This window comes from Daphnia pulex, chromosome 9, assembly GCF_021134715.1.
Source record: "Daphnia pulex isolate KAP4 chromosome 9, ASM2113471v1".
Lineage (NCBI taxonomy): Eukaryota > Metazoa > Arthropoda > Branchiopoda > Diplostraca > Daphniidae > Daphnia > Daphnia pulex.
The window spans coordinates 7,178,937-7,199,148 of NC_060025.1; the positions used below are offsets into that span (position 1 = coordinate 7,178,937).

Consider the following 20,212-nt stretch of genomic DNA (forward strand, 5'->3'; position numbering starts at 1 on the left):
TGCGTCGTTCCCTGTGATACACACTGCGTTCTTTTTTTTTCTGTTTTTCGCCTTACCACACACATGCAGATTTTCACTTACAGTATGTATTCTTATTATTATTTTTTTTTTCTGTTTGTTTTAAAAAATGTGGAAGAGTGTAGACACACATACACAAACGAAAAAACAAAAAAAAATATTTGGTAATCTTTCGTGTTTTTTGTTTGGTTTCCTTTTTGTTCGCTTCGTGCTGCACATACATAGATATTTATACTCTCTTCACACACACAGAGAGAGAGAGACGACGACGAGATGATTGCCGGGTTAAGGGGTTAAAGTAAAAGAAAGAAAATGAAAGCTAAAGGATAAATTTTTGCTGGTTAAAAGTGCTAAACACTCTTGAGAGAGAAGCAGAAGCGCTTTGTCTGTCTGCCCTTCAAAAGTCGGTCTGTGAAACGCGCAGATTTTGCAGACAGTTGCGAGCCTGGAAATAAGTGGTGTCTGTGTGATCCTTGGGCTGTGGCATGAACGGAGCATCCGCATTCAAGATTTCCTGGGTCCAAGACAGGTGGTCAAACAGCGGTAGAGTGCGCAACTGGGACCCGTCGGCCCGCTCGGTGGGATCCAGTGTTAAAAGGGCTTCTAAAATAAATAGCCAACGGAACCACAAATAAAAGATTCAGATTATCAGATCGAAAATAGCCCAACTGTTGTTACAGATCCCCCTCCAGGGTCGACGTACCAATCGCTTCTCGGGCAGCGGAACTGAGGCAATCGTCGTCCTCGGGCGGCCATTCGATATTTCGTTCCAGGATGTTGTTGAAAATTTTATCCGGTGTTTCGTCGTTGAAGGGGGGACCGCCCAACAAGAATTCGTAGAGGCAAATGCCCAGTGACCACCAATCGACGGCCGGTCCGTGGGGTTTCTTCCGTAAGAGTTCGGGTGCCAAATAGTCGGGCGTGCCCAGAACGCAGCCTTCGTTCTGGCTGCCGTATTGACTAATATCGGCCGTCGACTCGCAGACGGACGGACTGCTGAACGTCACCACTGCTCCTCTCCTTCTTTTACCACGTTTCATTAGACGTGGAGTCCTAAACGGAGTCTTCACATCAGCGTCAAGTCGGGAGGTGCTGGGGCCTGGTACAGGACTTTTGAACGGCGCCGGATTGGATTGCAGCTGAGCCCGACTCAGTTGACTGATGGGAGTCGAGTTAATTCTCAAGCTGGGCGGACTGAAGTTTCTTGACTTGGTAGTCGCCGACGAACTGGACCTGTTTGTTCAATGTAACAAGGCATTGGTAAAAAAGATAAAAAGCAAAAGTGATGGATTGTAGTCGTTTGTACCTGAGGTCACAGTCCTCGGTTAAATTGGCAAAGTGGAAAATTTCTGTTAAACCGGTTCTTGGAATTTTGAACTGAACTTGACTTTCAGGTTCTTCAGAGTCGACGTCGTGTTTCCGCTTTAGGGAAGTAAAAGAGTCGCTGTTCCTGGGAGGACTGACTCCGATCGAGAAATCAAGGTTCAGATCGAGAGTGAAGGAATTTTCTTTATATGCTTCGTGATCGCGCATGATTTCAGGCGTGTTGAAGACGGGCGACTGTCCCCTGTCGGCGCAAGGGGACATTCCGCTCTTGAACGACAAATGAGACGTCAGTGAAAGCAATTGTCCAGGGGTTCTCACCATGTGGTAATCATTCTTGTTCACTACTGGCGAAAGCAGGTCCGATATGTTCAAGTCTAACGCCCATAAAAACGAGATTGGCGTTCATAATTAATATACAAAGAAATAACTTTCACAAGTAAACCACGTTACCTCTGCCGATATGGACGCGACTCAAACCGAAATCAGTCAATTTGACATGGCCTTTATCTGACAGCAGCATGTTGTCTGGTTTCACATCACGATGAATGATGCCATGCCTAGGGGAACATAGAAAGTTTTGATATAAAAGATGTAAACAAGAATGGTGTAACACAGGGGCAATGTACTTGTGCAAATATTCCAAGGCTAGAGCAACTTCTGTTGTGTAAAATGTGGCCATCTTTTCATCAAAATAGCCCATTTCACTCAGCAAGGACTTGAGATCACCACCAATCATGTACTCCATGACCTAGTTAAGAAATGTCTGTAAATCACACTATATATGAAATCACATGCAAATCACTCACCATGTAAATGTTGGAAGAATTTTGGAGGCAATAAAACAGCTGCACACAGAATGGACTCTTTGAGATGGCCAATGCATTTCTCTCTCTGATGACTGAGAAGAAAAGATTCATAGAGCAAAGCAGTCGCAAATCATGGGAAATTCAAGTTACCTTGCGAAGCCATATTACGGTGAACAATGTCAGATTTGTTCAAGACCTTGATGGCGTAAATGCTGTCAGGATTTTGCTTCTTACATCCCAGAAATACCTTCCTATCGTCCGAAATTCATGTGAAAAACACAAGAAAGCGTCCCGTCAAACGTCTGCATTTTACAAATAACACATGGTGCACTTACCCGAATGCTCCACGACTGATGGGCTTCAACACACAAAAATCCTCGATATCTGGACCTTTAAGATCTGTTGCCATCTTGAAGAGATTTTTACTTGATTTGTCGGAAGTGTTTTCGTCAACGTGAGGTTACGTCTTCCATTCGAATTTGAATCTTCTCAACGGCTTCAGACTGCAGAATAAGCAGACGAACGCCACCGAAAATTGCGACGCAATTGAGCTCTAGCGGTCGTATGAAGCACTATATATCTTTTTAATTGACAGATGGCGTTGTCGACATGGCGCCACAAATTTTCACTCTTCGATGAGCAACTTTATACCCTTAACTGATTAAATTGCAATGGTGAAATGTATATCAAGTTATCGGTCACACACACAAACATTTTATGGACAAACAAATTTGAGGATTGTGTAGACAAATACAGGTATACTTGTCATACCACCGATACGAAAATATTTGGCTTCATCAGAAAGGTTGAAGAAAACGGTATTGTGATCGAAGAATTCAAAAACAAAATACAAATATTCTTTGTTTATCCCATATAACAAGCGGCTTAGAGATGGATCTAGCTTGCGACAGTAAATACAGTCCAAGGTCTATATGCCGAGAAACAGTGGGGGGTTCTAATCTCCTGTACTCAAAACAACAACCCAAACTCATGGGGATGTACAAACGATACGACTTCCAACGGTCGTGGACGTTTCTATAATATCAAACGGCTTTCAAGATATATAGATCAAGGTAGTTGGGCTGTCGTAGCAACCTCGAAAAAGACTTTTGATGAGACTATGATTGGGGTTATCCGGTGCGGGTATCGAGCGATACGTGAACCAAACGATCCGACTGGCTGAACTGGTACAAGTTCATATTCCGATGCGCACGACACTCTCGGTAAACAACGTCAAGTGAATTTACGAACCGATTATAACATCATCGTCTGATCGACATAAATACGCATAAACTACGCCTTTTTTTATTGTATGCACTTGATAAGTCTAAATCCCCTATCAAGCGGATTGCGGAATGGCTTATTTGGTTTGTCCGTTTTGTTATATATTTATTACTTGGTAGATTATGATGATGACGTGGGTTGCATCAGACAAATATTGAAAGCCCATAAATATCCCAAACGGGGGTGAACACGAATGGCACAATTCGTCGACTCAGAGGCAAGAATGATGTACTCGTCCAAGATGATTTTGTTGGCGGTGGTGCTGGCCTTGTTAGGTGTCGCTCACGGAGATGGGCAGCATCGTGACAACACAGCTCGAGCTGCTGCTCGAGCTGCTGCCGGAAGCAATAAAGCTGTAACCGAAGGTAGAATTTTGAATTCTTATTTCTTCTTTGCAACAAATCTATAGAAATGTTGTTCTATTTTACAGACGCTGCGTATTGGAATCAACTTGGCCAGCAACTACTTCTCGACGAGCTGGGCAAACAGCGCATCAACAGCCAGGCTAAAAACATCATCTTCTTTCTCGGCGATGGTCCGTATCATTTAATTTAATCATTCCTGTTCTTCACAATTGAAATAAACTAACCGTCTATAACGTGATGAAGGTATGTCAATTTCGACCGTGACGGCCGCACGAATCTACAAGGGACAAAAGGCCGGCAAGACGGGCGAAGAGGAACAGCTCACGTTCGACCGCTTCCCTTACACCGCACTCTCCAGAGTAATATTATTGTAGATTCTGTTAATAATTTCAAATGCCATTTTAATTATTCAAATTTTTGCTTTTTTAGACTTACTGTACGGATGCCCAAGTTGCTGACTCGGCTTGCACGGCCACCGCTTACTTGACCGGCGTCAAGACGGACACGGACACGATAGGAATCGACGCCAATGTCGAATTCAATAACTGCACGACACAACTCGATCCCGCTTTGCATGTTGACTCAGTCATGGCCTGGGCCCAGGTATATTTTTCAATAGTGGTCTAAATTTGAATGTTACATAATCCTTATTTTTCATGTGAATAAAGGCTGCCAACAAAGCCACTGGTATCGTGACGACGACACGAATCACTCACGCCACACCAGCTGGCACCTACGCTCACGTTGCCAACCGTGACTGGGAGGATGACTACGCTCAGTCATTCGACGGTGTCGACTCGGCCATTTGTGATGACATCGCCGAACAGCTCGTCCTCAGCAGCCCGGGCAAAAATTTCAAAGTAATTCGCTTCTTTGATTAATTGGAATCAAGCCGATTTTCACAGTGATTTGTGTTTGAAAGGTCATTTTGGGAGGTGGTCGGGCTTACTTCACTCCGAGGACGATGACGGATATTGAGACGGGAGCGGCTGGCCGTCGCCGTGATGGTCAAGATCTGATCGCCCAGTGGGTTTCCGATCACCCCACTGGCAAATACATTACTTCCCGCGACGAATTGGTCAATTTAGATGTGGCCGGAACTAACAGTGTTATGGGTTAGTTATATTGCAATTTTTGTGCTTTGAATCGATTACAATTTTGTGGAATTGTTTTGAAATTTAGGTTTGTTCAGTCCAGCTCACATGGAATACTTCTTGGAATCGAGCGCGGCCAATAATCCGACACTGGAAGAGATGACTCGAACAGCCATTCAGATGTTGCAGAAAGACGCCAACGGTTACGTCCTTCTTGTCGAAGGTCCGTTTGCATAACAACATTTTATAAATTTAACCGCGAGGAAGTTATAAATTTGCAATTAAATTTTTAAGGTGGAAGAATCGATCAGGCCCATCACGATGGACGCGCTAAATTAGCCCTCGAGGAGGCGTTCCAGTTCGATCTGGCCGTTGCGGCTGCGCTGAATCTGACGAACCCTGCCGACACTCTGATCATCGTCACGGCTGATCATTCTCACACTATGACCATCAACGGTTACCCCGTTCGTGGCAACGATATTCTAGGTATTTATGTGTGCCACTAAACGTCACTAACAGTTACATTAATTGCTTTTAAACATTCAAATTGACATTTAGGGTTGGTCGGATATTTGGCCGCTGATCTTAAACCATACTCGACGCTCAGTTACGCCAATGGACCTGGTTCCATTAACGGTTACGGTGTTGGAGGATCGCGCGTTGATTTGACCGACGTTGATACCAGTAATAATTCGTACAATTCTTGTCCATCATAGCACCATGAGTATTATTTTCAAGATTATTTTACATTTAATGTTTTATTTCAGCCGCCGATTCATTCCTGCAACCTGCGCTGGTTCCTCTGTCATCCGAATCTCACGGTGGTGATGACGTCGCTATTTTCGCTCTCGGCCCACAGGCTCACCTCTTCCAGGGTGTCTACGAACAAAATTACATAGCCCACGTCATGGGTTACGCCGCTTGCATCGGCCCCGGAGTCAAATTCTGCGACGTCCCCAGGAAATCGTATTAATTTAAATCTGTCGTCATAACCGGAGTTGCAAATGAACACTACCATATGATGTAAACTACATGTACTTATGAAGAAATAGAGAATGCAAGAAAATACCAATTTTGTCTCCGATTTTTCTTTGCGAAATGTAATACTGAAAATCAACTCGAACTACTTTATTTTATTAATTACTGTAGTTTGAATTCTCCGGCCCGAATAAAATTCCATACACTATACCCAACAATATATAGTCTATCTGTGGGTTATGGCTACCATAACAATAATACTTCTGACCTTAAGAATGATAGACAGTAGCAGGCCTGTATACCGATTTTATTATCAAATTGTACCGGTCCTTGCATCAGTTTATAGATAAGAACGAAGTTTGGAAGGTCCTAACCGGTTTGTAATTTCTGTCAACAACATGCGGGTAATAAAAATTGTCAAGACAGATCTCACCTTCGTTTTGTGCAAGTTGACTTTTGACACTTTTGACTCCTTATCTTATTTGATAAGAATGAACGAGGTAACCTCATGATCGAATGATCTCTGTGAGCCGAGCGACAAGCTGCTGATGAAACTGAGCGAAGGTTATAATTAATCATTTTCAATATACAAGGTGTGTTTGGAGTGTATATGTGCTCATGAGGAGTGAAATATAGACTACCGTGTCCTCGGAGCTTTCATTCACTGTCAGAATTTCCTACTGAACGGGATCAAGATCACAGCCAAAAATGAAGTTGAGAAATATCACTTCAGCCAGTTCCTTCCTGCTTTTGCTCTTGGTTGTAGTGCAGATGGAAGTTGGTGGTGCCGATGAGTATCACAGGGTTCCACTTCACACGGCCAGATCGAAAAATCAACAAAATCGCGCCGAGAAAGAAGGTAAAGTAGAACCAACCAGGACCATTTTTGTGTAAATTAATTATTATTGTCTCAATTACAATTACAACAGACGCTGCGTATTGGAAGGGCACAGCCCAGGCTCTGCTTCAAGAAGAATTGAACAAGAAACCCATTGATACGCAAGCCAAGAATATAATTTTCTTCTTGGGAGATGGTTCGTTAAATTTTGTTCCCACTCCAGTAATTTTCGGGTAGTTTTAGAAATTCAAATTCCACTGATTTTGTCATCAATTAAGGTATGTCAATTGCGACCGTCACGGCCGCCCGGATTTATAAAGGGCAGAAAGCCGGGAAGACGGGCGAAGAGGAACAACTCACTTTCGACCGATTTCCCTACACCGCTCTTTCAAGGGTATTATGAGGCTCATATGTTAAATAGAGCAATAAATCTAATCAAATGATAATCATTTTATCGCAAAAGACGTACTGCACGGACGCACAAGTGGCTGATTCGGCCTGCTCGGCCACGGCATACTTATGTGGTGTCAAGACGGACATTGACACCATAGGGCTGGACTCGAATGTCATTTACAAGAATTGTTCAACGCAAAATGATCAGGCTAATCAAGTCAGCTCAATCATGGCCTGGGCCCAGGTAGACACTTTTATACTCCTTCCTTCCTTTATTGCATCACATTTAACTTTAAATTGTATATTTTCTACTTATCAATTAAAGGACGCTAGTAAAGGAACAGGTATCGTGACGACGACAAGAGTCACTCACGCCACACCCTCCGGGACTTACGCTCACGTCGCCAACCGAGACTGGGAAGATGACAAAGCCCAGTTTGATGAAGGTGTAGATTCAACTACTTGTGATGATATCGCCGAACAGCTTGTCCGAAATAGCCCCGGCAAAAATTTTAAAGTAAATAATTTCGGAAATGATTCGATGAGATATAATTTCGATTTATTAATTTTTGCTTGTAAAGGTGATTATGGGTGGTGGACGTGCTTATTTCACACCAAAAACAGCCCAAGATCCAGAGACGGGAGTAGCTGGCCGTCGCCTTGATGGCGTCAATCTAATCGACGAGTGGAAAACGGCACACCCCAACGGAACATATGTAACTAACATTGACGAATTGAACAAAGTAGCTGTGGCCACAACTGATAGCCTTCTGGGTGAGTCGTGCGGAATATAAATATTTAATGAACACATCGACTTAAGTATTTAGGCGACTAATAATAATTCAATCTAATTTGGCGTACTGAAATCTCATAGGTTTGTTCAGTCCAGCTCACATGGAATACTTCCTGGAATCGAGCACGGCCAAAAACCCTACACTGGAAGAGATGACTCGAACAGCCATTCAAATGTTGAAGAAAGAGGCCAACGGTTACGTCCTTCTTGTCGAAGGTTTGTTGCTTATTTTCAATTTGAAATCTTAACGAAATTTTATCACCAGCGAAATTGTGACTATAATATTTCAGGCGGAAGGATCGATCAAGCTCACCACGACGGACGCGCTAAATTAGCCCTAGAGGAGGCCATTCAGTTCGACCTGGCTGTCGCCGCTGCCTTGAATATGACGAGCAGACAGGACACTTTGATTATCGTGACGGCCGATCACTCGCATACAATGACCATTAACGGCTATCCTGAACGTGGCAACAATCTGTTGGGTAACATCACATGATAAGCCACGTACTACTTTGATTGGTTCTCGAGGAATCATATAGACTTCAAGTGTCAATTATATTAGATCTAAACTATATTGATAAGCGTTGACAAGTCACAAGTTATACCTTGCAATACAGTTGATTTAACGCGGTTATTCCATTTTAGGTTTGTCTGGAGATATGGGCGATGATGAAAAGCCGTACACTACTCTTTCTTATGCTAACGGCCCAGGTTACCCTACGACATTTGATGAGAATGGCACACGGATCGATTTAACCAACGTCGACACAAGTATACAATAAATTACTAAATAAATGGCTTCACAATATTCTATAGCTATTTTATGACTTTTCTAATGTTTCTTCATTGTCGATTATATCACTCTTGAAATCGACTAGCTGCTGATGGATATCTACAACCGGCAGCTGTGCCGATTTATTCGGAGACCCACGGTGGTGACGATGTGGCCATTTTTGCGATCGGTCCCCAGGCCCACCTTTTCCAGGGTGTCTACGAGCAACATTACATCGCCCATGTGATGGCCTACGCGGCTTGCGTTGGAGACGGTCTCAAATATTGCGATGCCAAAGAATCCTCCACCACCCCTGAGCCCTCCTCCTCCAGTCGCCCAATCGTTGTACCTTACGTGTTGATTGCCGAATTCATTATGGTTTGGTTCGCGGGTCAATTCTTGTTCCGTTCTTAATATAATTTAATATGTTAGGCAAATAGTTGTTCGTCACAGTTTGCCTTCCCAAGTTTTGAAGCGCACCTGAAATTTAAGAATTTAGTTTCAAATCTAACAAACCAAAATTTAAAAAAATTACCATGTCTACCTATAATTATGAAAGCTACCTTAATTTTTTAGATCCGTCTAATACTGGATTTAAAGTATTTTCTCTGAAATTATAGCTAGCGTTCTTATTAACCTATTACTTCAGATTAACATCCCCGTGCATTGATATGACAACGAAATAGAAAAAAGAAAAGAATAATTGTTGTGTATGTGTGCCAATGTCAGAAAATTTATTAATTGAAGCTTGTTGGTGGTTTTTGGTTGGTTCACATTGTTTTCCTTAAGAATAGATAACGAATACATTTCAACAACAGAGTAAAGAAAATTGGGCATTCCTTGCGAATAATCAATTCGGAAAAATCAACAAACTGGGAAAGGTAACGTCAACCTACTTGCGGCCGTAATAACCTGCAACAAATAAAAGGTACAATTGCAAGCGAATTCAATTGGATTAATTAAAATTTACCATGACCATAGTGACGGTGTCCGTATCCACCGTAGCCTCCGTATCCACCACCGTAACCTCCATAGCCTCGGTAGCCCCCATATCCACCATAACCCCCATATCCTAAATTAATAATATGATTAGGTCTATTATGATTTTTGCTTAATGAAATAAAAATTGTAAGAAAATCATTCACAATGTGTGAGAGACTTTCATGCTGTAAATGACTTAGCATATAGGCCTATAGATGTTATTGTCAATAAATAATTGAATATTTACCACGACGATGATGTTCCGCAGTCGCCAAGTCGTCGACGCCCAAATCTTCAGCACCATCACTTTCAATTGGAATTACATCAATTACTTCCTCTCCAAAGGGCATGCTAAGAACGCAGGTAACCACCATGAGGCAGATCAAGATAAGCTTAAAACAGACACAAGAGTTTTTATATATGAATAAGCTGTCCAGCATTTAAGAAATAATGCAACTAAAAATTTATTAGTTCCAATTTTACTATACCTTGAAGCTGAACATATTCGCTGCTGTAGAAGAGATGGAGCCTTGTTTACGTCTCGATTTCGAGTGTTTTAGTCAATGCTAGCGCCTGGTTTATATAGTACGGGAGTATGCTCGTCGCTCGTTTTCCTTGTCTGTCACGCGTGCATTTGTTGTTGTTCACTTGTTCGGAAATATGTTACATTTCTATCACGGAGGAATGAACTCACCTTCACTGGAAGATTCGTTTCCTGTCTAGATGTACCTAACTAATTCATGGGTTTTCCCCCACAGAACAGTCCAAAAGCAGTTTCTTAGTACCGACCGGTACGAATGTTGTTTTGGTGTGTAGGGACTTCCCTCACTCCCGCCCTGGAGCAAGAACGACTCACATCAATTTGGCTCGTCGTCGTCCCGGAACTTTTATTACAGTATCTTTTTTGTTTTTTTCTGAAATAAATTAAAGTTTAAAGTTTACTCTTCAAGGAACTATAAGATCTCTCGCTCGCTTTTTTTATTGTTTTGGTGTCAGATATCTTCTAACATCTGATGTGATGGCCACTGGCCACCAGCATATTCAGAACATACCCATCAGTAAAACAAACACACCTTGAGTGTGTGCCAAACAAAATGACTGAAGAAGAATTTTGGAATTTGATTTTGGTTTTTTCTCTTCCTACTATCTGCATCGCGATAAAAACATTAATGCTACTAAAGATTTGTTTACGGATTGCGGCAAGCAGGATGAGCAAAGTAATATAAAATAAAGATTGTGCTGCTATTGAGATTCTACAAAGCTATTTTTCATAGTCCTAAGACAAGATTCATCAACTGCTATCAATGATCCTCTCAGCATTGATCTAACTACCCTTAATGATGTTGTTGAAGAAGAATCTTCGTCAACTCCATTAAACTCCATTATCCGACGGTAACGTAGCTATTATTTGTTGTAACACAGATTTAAAAAAATATATATTTGTGTCTGTATAGGTTAAATCATCATTCCATTTCAGTATTAAAAGCATCGGAACAATCACCTGGGGAACAAGCAGTGGAGTTTTCTGTTCCCGAACCCGCTCCGTCAAAGAGGGTACATGCAATTATAGTATTATTTGAATTTGCTACATTTAATAAGCAAGGCACGAATTGTTGATTGTTCATTTGTTTTTCAACGGTAAAGCCCAAAGAAGGTCGAAATCAAACCATTTTCGATGATTGCCTCGAGATGGGTCTTGCCAATTTCGCCACTAGGGTGGGGCATGATTTAAAAAGCCTAAATGGTTTACAAAACCGTTGAAACACTAAACAATTAACACAAATATTTTTCCCGTAGCTCATTTATTTTTCGAAAAGTAAAATAATAATAGCATTAGCTAGTGGTATTAAAAATAAGGTAGGGTGAGGGGGGATTTGGCCTTCCGTAATTATGCAACCTCAAGCGAATTTCTATTCAAACTAAACCAAACATGTATTGCTGGGGCTGATGGTTTTGAAATTGTTGTGTTAATTAGAAATGAGGAATAAAGGATTAGATAGGGACATAGCTGCTTGTCTGAGATACTAAGTTGGTACTGTAATAAAGTGATTGTTCTTGAGCACTGGCAGTTGGAGTTAAGCGAAATTATGATGCTTTGGTAACTGAATAAATTTATGTTTTTGTTGCTGCTCATGAGTTGCTGCTCGCGAATACATCGGAATAAAATGATTTCTCTTAATCTGCTGTTGGTAAGGCCTGTTGGAGTATGGTCCACGATGAGGTAGGAAACAGTCTTGCGTCACCGGTCGAAGGCTAGACATTTTGAGTCCAAGACTGGCAACAACACTTTTGGCTTCCTTCATTACCCAGGATTTTGGAAATGGGGATCTTGAAAGGATCCACAGAGACTCTTGCTCGATACAAAAAGAGGCATTAAAAATTGTAGAAAATTAGATAATGTCTTCGTATAAATAATTAAATATATTAACGTTCTGTACGTCAGTTTATTACCTCTACGTTGAAATAGTCCACGATCCTCACAGCGGTATTCGACGGCGTAATTTGTATAATCAGTACTCAACACTTGATAGTCATCCGCTGTAACTATTTGTGTGCAATGCCAACCAATTATTTAAAGCTATAGTTGTCTGAATTGTAAAATCCAAATAATTGATAAATAAAATTATACATGGCATGCTGAAGAGCTGGCTAGTCAATGTGGCAGGATCGTCTACCATATCTTGGTAAATGTCCATTTCAGTCGTCATCTTATTCTCCACTCTATGCACAGAAAAGATTATTTAAGATGAGTGCTTCCCCATGATAAAATACCAGACGTTGGTTTCGGTTTCGACGTGAACACGTAACTGACGTACACAAAATCTCGATAATCCATTCTCAATTTGAAGCGTCCCTCAACTTCAGGATCGGGGTAGTAAGTTTGGGTCCAACATTTGCCTCCCATTCCGGGGAAGGAAAAGTAACGTTCAATTTGGTACCATGTTCCTAAGTACTATAAGAAAACAAGGTTATGTAACTTGGCAAGATGGTTGCCCATCATCACATTTCGTTTGCGTAACGGTGTACCTTATCCATTTCAAAATCCTTTAGGACGGAGAAGGAAGGACAGTGCCCTAAGCGAAGGATCTGTCCGGATACCGGACCTGGAGACCGAGTGAACATCACCAATAACAACATCACCAAATTTATAAACATTTTCGTAATAAAAAAAAGAAACTTTCAGTATTAGATGTTGACATTAACAGTCGAACGACAGCGGGTAACTGACTCTGGTACTGAAACAATCTCGACTGTATAATGTTCGTCAATTCTGATGAAGTTCCGCAATGGGGAAAATGTAAAACGGGGAAAAGATAAGGGAGGAAATGATGCCGAGGCGGTTCCGTAGTGCTGTGATGTGCACTACCGGTGTCGGCATAATATAACGGAGGTTCGGCCACAAAAGAGAGAAATGCTTCGTCAACTCTATAACGGGACATCTGTATGCACTAAGCGCTTAAACAGTGTATGAAGTCCGTTCTTTTAATTTCAAATGCCATTCGTTGAATTGTTGCGCTTGGCGAGGTATATATTACACAGAGCTGGCAAGTAGATTAGAACCTTATAATGGGTCAGTAAGCATGATTCGGCGGGATTTTTGGTCATCACCGTGAATGCAAAAATGTAGCACCTAGAGACAATTGCGTGCTAATGCGACATTATATGGTTCACAACATCACTCAAAGATATACCGCTTCGAAAGTAATTAAATCAATAGTTCGCTAATTTCGCTTATTCACGACCATAGACCAAAAGGATTTCAGTTTCGAAAAATTACAAACATTCAATTTCCTACCAAAATAAACTGTCCTGAAAAATTATTCCAAAAAATTAATTTTAAAAATCAATGTTTTTCGACATTTGAATTTTCCAGTGATATACATTTATTAGCAACAGCTGTATGTGATGGTGCTTGACGGTTGCAATAATCGGTAACAACAATTTGTATATTTTGTAAAGAACGAACAATAATTTAGTGCATTATAGGATTTGGCTTCCACCAAAAATGCTATATAAAGTTGAAAATGGTGGCGGTTTTTAACAGACATTGACTCTAGATATTAGATATATTTAGGATACAAGTGAACCCCAAAATAAGCGCAGACAATTATTCTGTCTGCGTAGTGCTTTAATATGGGGATCTGTGAAAGAATAAGAGAGTATATAATGTGCGTGCTTGTTATATGTCATTTTCATCGCATACAGATGAACTGAAATTGAATTATGCATGAAACATTGGTTAACAGGAGTGAACCACTCTTTTATTGAGTGATGATGAAATAATCTTGATAATTACTTCACCGCAAAAGCATAACACGGACAATGCGAGTCCAAAGGCCAGGGCGACAAAGGCTCCGCTTAAACCAGCAAGTGTCACTCGCTGTTTGTTTGAGGCCACATCCCGCATCGGATTCAGACAACGGGACGCATCGACCATATTTCGTTTGAACCAGAAATCGACGAATCCAGCTTCGTGAGCCTTTAACAATCTGCTTGATAATTCAACAAGGTATTAGTCGGGAATAAGAATGACGCTCATTTTAAGAAATTCAAATGATTATGCTTTTCATTTAAAGATAACTTGCCCTCGGGTGTAAGGTTCAATGTCCACATTCTTCGCAACTGCCAGGCCGGCCCCAAAGCTAAAGAAGAGTTCCTTTGCGATTGTAAAATCACATTTGCCAGTTTTCTTCAAATCCAAGCCGATGTTTGTCTTCACGGTTCTATATTCCTGTATGGAGGACACAATATCTTATGTATAATTATTCAACAATTGTGTAATATGCTTGTTTCTTATATCGGTAATTCGGTATAAGTTTTACTTGGACATAAGCGCTGGATCCTTTTCGTACTCGCTCCAAACATTCCTCAGTAACGCTGCAACGTAAGTCGGGTTCCTTTCTTAGCTGATCTCCCAAATATTTGAAAATGCCTTCGTCTGCATTCTGTCCGCAAAATAAAGAATTAAGGTCATTTAATTATATTACGGTTGATTTCTTAATATAGGGCTGTAGGCTATATAGTTCTTTGACATAAACTGCTGTAGTATCTAGTAGTAGGGTAAAACAGCGAATCCGGACACGGCCCAAGAAAATGCGAATTCCGGACAAAATAAGCGATTTTTAAAGTATTGTAAATGCGATTAAACGATAAGATTATTGCCACATCTGATAAATGAGCTTTAAACTAAGAAGAAGGATACACAATTGAGCCAAAGGGCACAAAACAATATTGAAGATTAATTGAGATATCTTTAATTGAAAATTGAAATTTTCGCTTACGGTTTAAACGGTAATTCTGAGTATTCCTTGCTAGCTGACAGCTTAACGCCGTAAGGAATATCAAATATATAAACTAGAACAATCGAATAAATAATTATATGAAAAGATAGAGCTTGAAAAGCTCTACATTATTATATAAACATTTGTCAAGATTGTGTAGAATTAAACGAAACTACAGCATAAAAAGAAAATGTTTACATTTTTCGAATGTTCGGACAGCTGATGCGAATGTCGGACAGAAAATTTTCTTAAAATTAAATTTTAGTTATTTTATTATAATTGCACATCAATCGACGTAGAATTTTGAGACAAATCGATTGATGTGCAATTTGCATACGTTTAATTGCGTAATTTTAACATTATATGCGAAAAAAGATTAAAGTGGCTGAGGATCGAACCTGGCCAGATCCAAGAATATTGTCCCTGCTTTCTTTTTTTTAATTCTATTTTTTATTCGCATGGTTTTAAAGAACGTAGGGTTTTTGTGATGATCTTCAAAATTTTATGATTTTATGTTAATAATTCACTTACATAATTGCTTCTATATCTCAAAAAGCTGTACCTTACGTCCGAAGTTTTTTTTTGTAAAATACTTAAGACTTTTTCGTTATTTTGCTTTAATTAAGTAAATATATCCCTTCATAGTGGGTATTAACCAAGAAAATTGTAAAAATAGTTAAATATTCCCCCCCAAAATCTAAATGTGCCATTCTAATCCTGCTCCCATAAGGGACCGTGATGCAAAATCCGGACAGTCTCATCACAAGCTATAGGCCTACTCATTATTTTCTAAGAATTTTATCATAATAACGGTTGGTATGGCTCTGTGGATGAAGTCTAGCGTGATAACATTGAGGGTTGGGGTTCAAATCCCGAAAATGATGGGATTTACATATAATTTTCATATCAGATTATCCAACGTAGAATATAGCAGGTTAATTCATAATAAACATGAGGTTTCATTTCTAAAATTTACTTTTACATATGTTTGAATTTATAAGACGATACATATCAAAAAATTTATCAGGTAGGAAGAGTTTTGAACTCTAGTTCATCGGCAACTTTAGGTACTACCATATACGGTCTTACCACTGAGCTAATTCGACTTTGAAAATTCGATCTATCTCAATGATGTTAATTAAGTCTAGTATTTACCAATAAGCTGTTATGTATGCATACAAAATGTAGAACATCATACCGATATGTAATGAAGATACAACTCACGAGTATCTTTGAGAAAATTCCTCATATAAATATTGTATTTTAATTGATTCGAACCACAGTTTCCCAGCATCGTAGTCTAAGATGCTACCTCTAAGCCATCCCATTACTTATGAAACAATAGTAAAATGGATGTTATGGTAATCTGCAGTTTCGCTGTCCGGAATTCGCATCGTGGGCTCAAATGGGGGAACAACGCCATTAATATAGTTAATAATATGAACGCTTTATTATATTTATGTAGCTCAAATTGTAGAGGGCATTATTCTGAATCTGTCTATACCAAGTTTTATTTTAAAAACATTTATTTGAAATAAGTATTAATTCTTCGATATTTCGTTAGATCCGGACATTCGCAACACGTATGTCAGGCTTAACAATAAGATTTCTCGAAAATTCTACCACCGATTTTAGTTTAGTTTTTTATTAAAGTATTCTGGGCTTATTTGCTTCAGTAAAAGTTAGGTAACCTAATGATATATAAAATATTTATAAAAAATCATTTTTCTGTTGCTTGGCAGTTTTGAACTCAAGTTAAAACTTTCAGGCAGACGAAAAATGGATTTGACAGATCAATGTTTTGATTTTTCAAATCAAAAAATCTTAATATATTTCCATTGCACCATACCTGATGCCTTAAGCAATTCGATTCAGAATTAAAAACTGAATCAAATGAAAAAATTATTTTTTGAAAATATTTCTGTCCGGAATTCGAATTTTTGTCCGGGGCATTCGCATTTTGTCCGAACATTCGCATTTCGGATTTACACACAAACGCCATAAGAAAGCTTAATAAGAAAAACGATGTCCGGATTCGCTGTTTTACCCTATATGAACTGACCGAAAAAAGAAGATCTGGAGACCATCCTCGGTTGACAGTGATTTTGATTTTAGAGTTTTTGGGTATGTCGTAAACGGATCGAATTAACGGCTTGTAATTAGGTGACGTTACAAATGAGATGAGGACGCTACTGTAAGCCGTCACCAGAACGAAACAAGCGACGCACCAAGTGCCGGCCAGAACGCGAATGGTCAACCTTTGATCGCGGCTCGTTCCACCTTGAGCTAGCAGACCTGTTAAGACGCGGAACGATATGCAAATTAAGGTGTAATAAGAATGGGAATTCTTTGAGAGTCTCTTTTATACATTACCCTGAGATAAAATAACTCCAAATACATACTGAAAGGCTCCGCCAATATCTTCAAAAAGTTTGCCTAAATGAGCTTGATTGTTCCTCCTTTCTGAATTCTTCATGAATTCCGAAATGAAATGGCTGATGCCGTATAGGCAGAGCATGGTTGCCGTCATCGAAGCCACCAAAAAGATCCAGATCTGTATAAGACACGATTGAACATTAGCATCTGATAATACACACATCTCTGCATCAATTGGAGTTGGACCTGTCCCTGGAATGGCTTCCAAACAGCATTGACGTCCACTTCTGAACTCGGCATCGGAATGACAAGACCAAATTGACCGATAACAAATGGATAAGGGAAGTTGAGTTTCTGGAAACGGCTGTATGTTGCAACGACCCCTCCTAATAATATTTCGGCTCTCTAAAAATACACAACCAAAGAAAAGAAAACCTTTTCTTTTGAGCATTGTTTAGAGATCAAATAACTATTATAGCATTCAATTTTCCATTAAATTTTAATTTTGTTATGGAGGCCAAATCGACTGTTACCTATTATACGTGCACATAAACTACATGATATTTATCGTTTATTAGTTATTACCCCTTCAAGGATATAGCTCATAAGACCTTTTCCGGCAGCATTATTCTCGACGCTGTATATGTTGTCTGGCATAATTTCAAATCTGCAATAAATGTATGCCTTTTTAAATTATGGAATCATGAGGTTATATCGCTCAATGAATAATGAATACTACAACATGCAAGCAATCCAAAATTTTTAATAGGAAAATACATGAACACTTGATGGAAAACTTACTTGAAATTCATAGTGCGAGAGAGCCATAGAAGAACTGGAACGGCAACTCCTCCAAGTTTGATGATATGGTTACTGGAGTTTCTTACAACATTAAATACCGGAGGAAGCTGAAATGGCACAAATATACATGCATTGTACAATTGCGACAAGAACAATTTTTGAAAAAATATGTTTATAATAATATCTGATGATTGGTATAAGCTCACATGAAGCATTACGACGCGGAGTAATGTTTGGTTATCGGTACCATAACCTCCTCGTAAATTGTTGCCTTGGATTTCAAAATCATCAACATAAGTTGTACAATCGTAAATTCGAGTCAGCATTAGCAGAATAATCGCAGATTTCAGTATGGGTGATGACATGGTGACTGAGGAAAGCGGGGTTCACGAAATCTTTTATCTAAAATATCGTGATTAGTTTATACCTTAAAATAACAAATAAAACGCTATTGAAAGTAGAAATAGAACGAATCAAAAGGTTCCGATATTAATACTTGGATTATTTTCTTTCAAGTTAACGTGCCGAAGAAGTTGTTTCTGGGCAGCTGTTGTCAAAGGAGCTCAGCGCAACTATAACAGGAAAAACAAGTTCGATTCTCTTAAGTACTTTCCGATTAAGAGAGAGAGATAGAGCAGAAAAGTTTTGGCTAGTCTGTGTCTCATGTCTAGTTTTGACAAGAGATTGAACAGGCATCTCGTCAATAGAAAACAAAGACAGTTGGCCATACATCACGAAGGAGTGGCATATAAGTATAAGTATATCTGCATTGTAACGAAAAAGAAATGATCCAGAGAGAATTTAAAAAAAAAAATAAAGCCAATCATTTCCCGGCATATCAATCCGCGATTGATTGACAGCAATGCGGGGCCGTTTTCTTTTTTTGTGTTGTGACAGCTCTCTTTTCAAAACGAATGTTGCAACAAGACAGATGCACGCGGAATCGGATGTAAAGCCATCATTTTGGATAGGTTTGATGATGGCTTCAACATCTCCCAAAAAATGTCGAAATCGCTTATCAAATTCTTTTGGAGCTGCAAAACAAAGAACATTACGCATTACAAAGACAGCGATTTATTTGATTTTCAAATATCCTGTGGCGATTCGGAAAAAACGCCCCAAATTAATCATTATTCTCCGATTGATTTCCTTAAAGTTCTTTTTTCCTTTCTTTTCTATCGCTTGACGTTGTACGATACCGGCCTCTATCGTCGATTTGGAAAACTAGGCAAGCTTTGATTGTAGACTGTATAGTTTTATAGGATAGGAAAATGCAAAGTACCGAGTGAAAACCATCAATCCCATATACGCGCATATACGGAAGCAAGCCCCCCTTTTTTTATTTTAGAATGCGACAGCTTTCACTCGACCTCATTGACAAAACACAGCGAATCTATTTCTATTCAAAACAGAAATAAACAGATTTCTTTTGTTGTCTCATCGTAACATGCAGGAACTCCGGCCAAAACAGATGAGGAAGCGAAGAAAGAAAAGACAAATATCATTCATTGTCTGATTTTCTCTTCTGGCAGAGAATGTTAACGATCCACTCACGAATGTGATTTTCACGCGTAACGACCTAATTAGCATGCGCCAACATTCGACCTACCTCCGCTATACACTCAACGTGCTCGCAATCAGTTCGATCGTCATTTGTTAAATATAATAACATTGCCGAGAGAATATAAGCTTTCTCTAATTTATGCGTGCGCATTGAAAGTGCCTTGGCATGTATGCATAAAGCGTTTGATATTGATCACAGTTCGATTCGGTGGTGACAGCGGCCGTTAAATAATGGCGTGGATCTTTATCCCGCGTTCATCCCGATTGAGGAATATCACGAAGAGTGGATTTCTTTGTTGACCAGTCGATATCCGGACTGATGGTCAGCGACTATTAAAAAAACTTTCTTTATTCCAATAATATTTCACCTTCTGTTTTGCGAGAGCCAAGTGATATGGCATCGCAGAGAGATTCAACGTATTCAGAACAAGGCTGCTGTCCCGGCAAGCATGAACGAACGGGCCCCGCGTATAGTCTTTTTTTTTTGTTTTACTTTTTCTTGTCACGCTCATGACATAGCGATGCGTGCACTTTCTCATCCG

General features: G+C 39.7%; 6 protein-coding genes and 1 long non-coding RNA gene across 7 annotated transcripts; 3 read left to right on the forward strand and 4 right to left on the reverse strand.

Moving 5' to 3' along the window:
- Positions 1–176: 176 nt before the first annotated feature.
- On the reverse strand, positions 177–2,695 carry LOC124202797 (serine/threonine-protein kinase greatwall-like). Its single transcript, XM_046599220.1, has 8 exons — positions 2,486–2,695; positions 2,301–2,401; positions 2,151–2,242; positions 1,971–2,092; positions 1,795–1,901; positions 1,325–1,718; positions 722–1,251; positions 177–621 (listed from the first exon to the last, which is right to left on the reverse strand). The coding sequence occupies exons 1-8, from the start codon at positions 2,557–2,559 to the stop codon at positions 416–418; spliced, it is 1,626 nt and encodes a 541-aa protein (XP_046455176.1). The 5' UTR covers positions 2,560–2,695; the 3' UTR covers positions 177–415.
- Positions 2,696–3,615: 920 nt separating this feature from the next.
- LOC124202798 (alkaline phosphatase-like) lies at positions 3,616–5,965 on the forward strand. Its single transcript, XM_046599221.1, has 10 exons — positions 3,616–3,799; positions 3,865–3,969; positions 4,043–4,158; positions 4,229–4,402; positions 4,468–4,659; positions 4,722–4,914; positions 4,982–5,116; positions 5,188–5,379; positions 5,452–5,577; positions 5,661–5,965. The coding sequence occupies exons 1-10, from the start codon at positions 3,628–3,630 to the stop codon at positions 5,864–5,866; spliced, it is 1,611 nt and encodes a 536-aa protein (XP_046455177.1). The 5' UTR covers positions 3,616–3,627; the 3' UTR covers positions 5,867–5,965.
- Positions 5,966–6,403: 438 nt separating this feature from the next.
- On the forward strand, positions 6,404–9,370 carry LOC124202803 (alkaline phosphatase-like). Its single transcript, XM_046599229.1, has 10 exons — positions 6,404–6,730; positions 6,801–6,905; positions 6,988–7,103; positions 7,173–7,346; positions 7,428–7,619; positions 7,684–7,876; positions 7,977–8,111; positions 8,186–8,377; positions 8,541–8,666; positions 8,774–9,370. Exons 1-10 carry the CDS (start codon positions 6,580–6,582, stop codon positions 9,079–9,081), a joined length of 1,692 nt encoding a protein of 563 aa, XP_046455185.1. The 5' UTR covers positions 6,404–6,579; the 3' UTR covers positions 9,082–9,370.
- Positions 9,367–10,251, reverse strand: LOC124202804 (neuropeptide-like protein 32). Its single transcript, XM_046599230.1, has 4 exons — positions 10,137–10,251; positions 9,896–10,040; positions 9,638–9,739; positions 9,367–9,579 (listed from the first exon to the last, which is right to left on the reverse strand). The coding sequence occupies exons 1-4, from the start codon at positions 10,149–10,151 to the stop codon at positions 9,560–9,562; spliced, it is 282 nt and encodes a 93-aa protein (XP_046455186.1). The 5' UTR covers positions 10,152–10,251; the 3' UTR covers positions 9,367–9,559.
- A 524-nt stretch (positions 10,252–10,775) lies between these two features.
- LOC124202806 lies at positions 10,776–11,255 on the forward strand. Its single transcript, XR_006878340.1, has 3 exons — positions 10,776–10,865; positions 10,923–11,040; positions 11,103–11,255. It is a non-coding gene; the product is annotated as an uncharacterized LOC124202806 (long non-coding RNA).
- Positions 11,256–11,433: 178 nt separating this feature from the next.
- LOC124202805 (apolipoprotein D-like) lies at positions 11,434–12,996 on the reverse strand. Its single transcript, XM_046599232.1, has 5 exons — positions 12,676–12,996; positions 12,465–12,601; positions 12,278–12,369; positions 12,100–12,192; positions 11,434–11,998 (listed from the first exon to the last, which is right to left on the reverse strand). The coding sequence occupies exons 1-5, from the start codon at positions 12,802–12,804 to the stop codon at positions 11,724–11,726; spliced, it is 726 nt and encodes a 241-aa protein (XP_046455188.1). The 5' UTR covers positions 12,805–12,996; the 3' UTR covers positions 11,434–11,723.
- A 518-nt stretch (positions 12,997–13,514) lies between these two features.
- On the reverse strand, positions 13,515–18,804 carry LOC124202807 (ionotropic receptor 93a-like). The gene is made up of 9 exons (XM_046599233.1): positions 18,314–18,804; positions 18,108–18,214; positions 17,892–17,973; positions 17,553–17,711; positions 17,304–17,484; positions 16,993–17,225; positions 14,472–14,594; positions 14,235–14,380; positions 13,515–14,138 (listed from the first exon to the last, which is right to left on the reverse strand). Exons 1-9 carry the CDS (start codon positions 18,470–18,472, stop codon positions 13,889–13,891), a joined length of 1,440 nt encoding a protein of 479 aa, XP_046455189.1. The 5' UTR covers positions 18,473–18,804; the 3' UTR covers positions 13,515–13,888.
- Between the last annotated feature and the right edge of the window lie 1,408 nt (positions 18,805–20,212).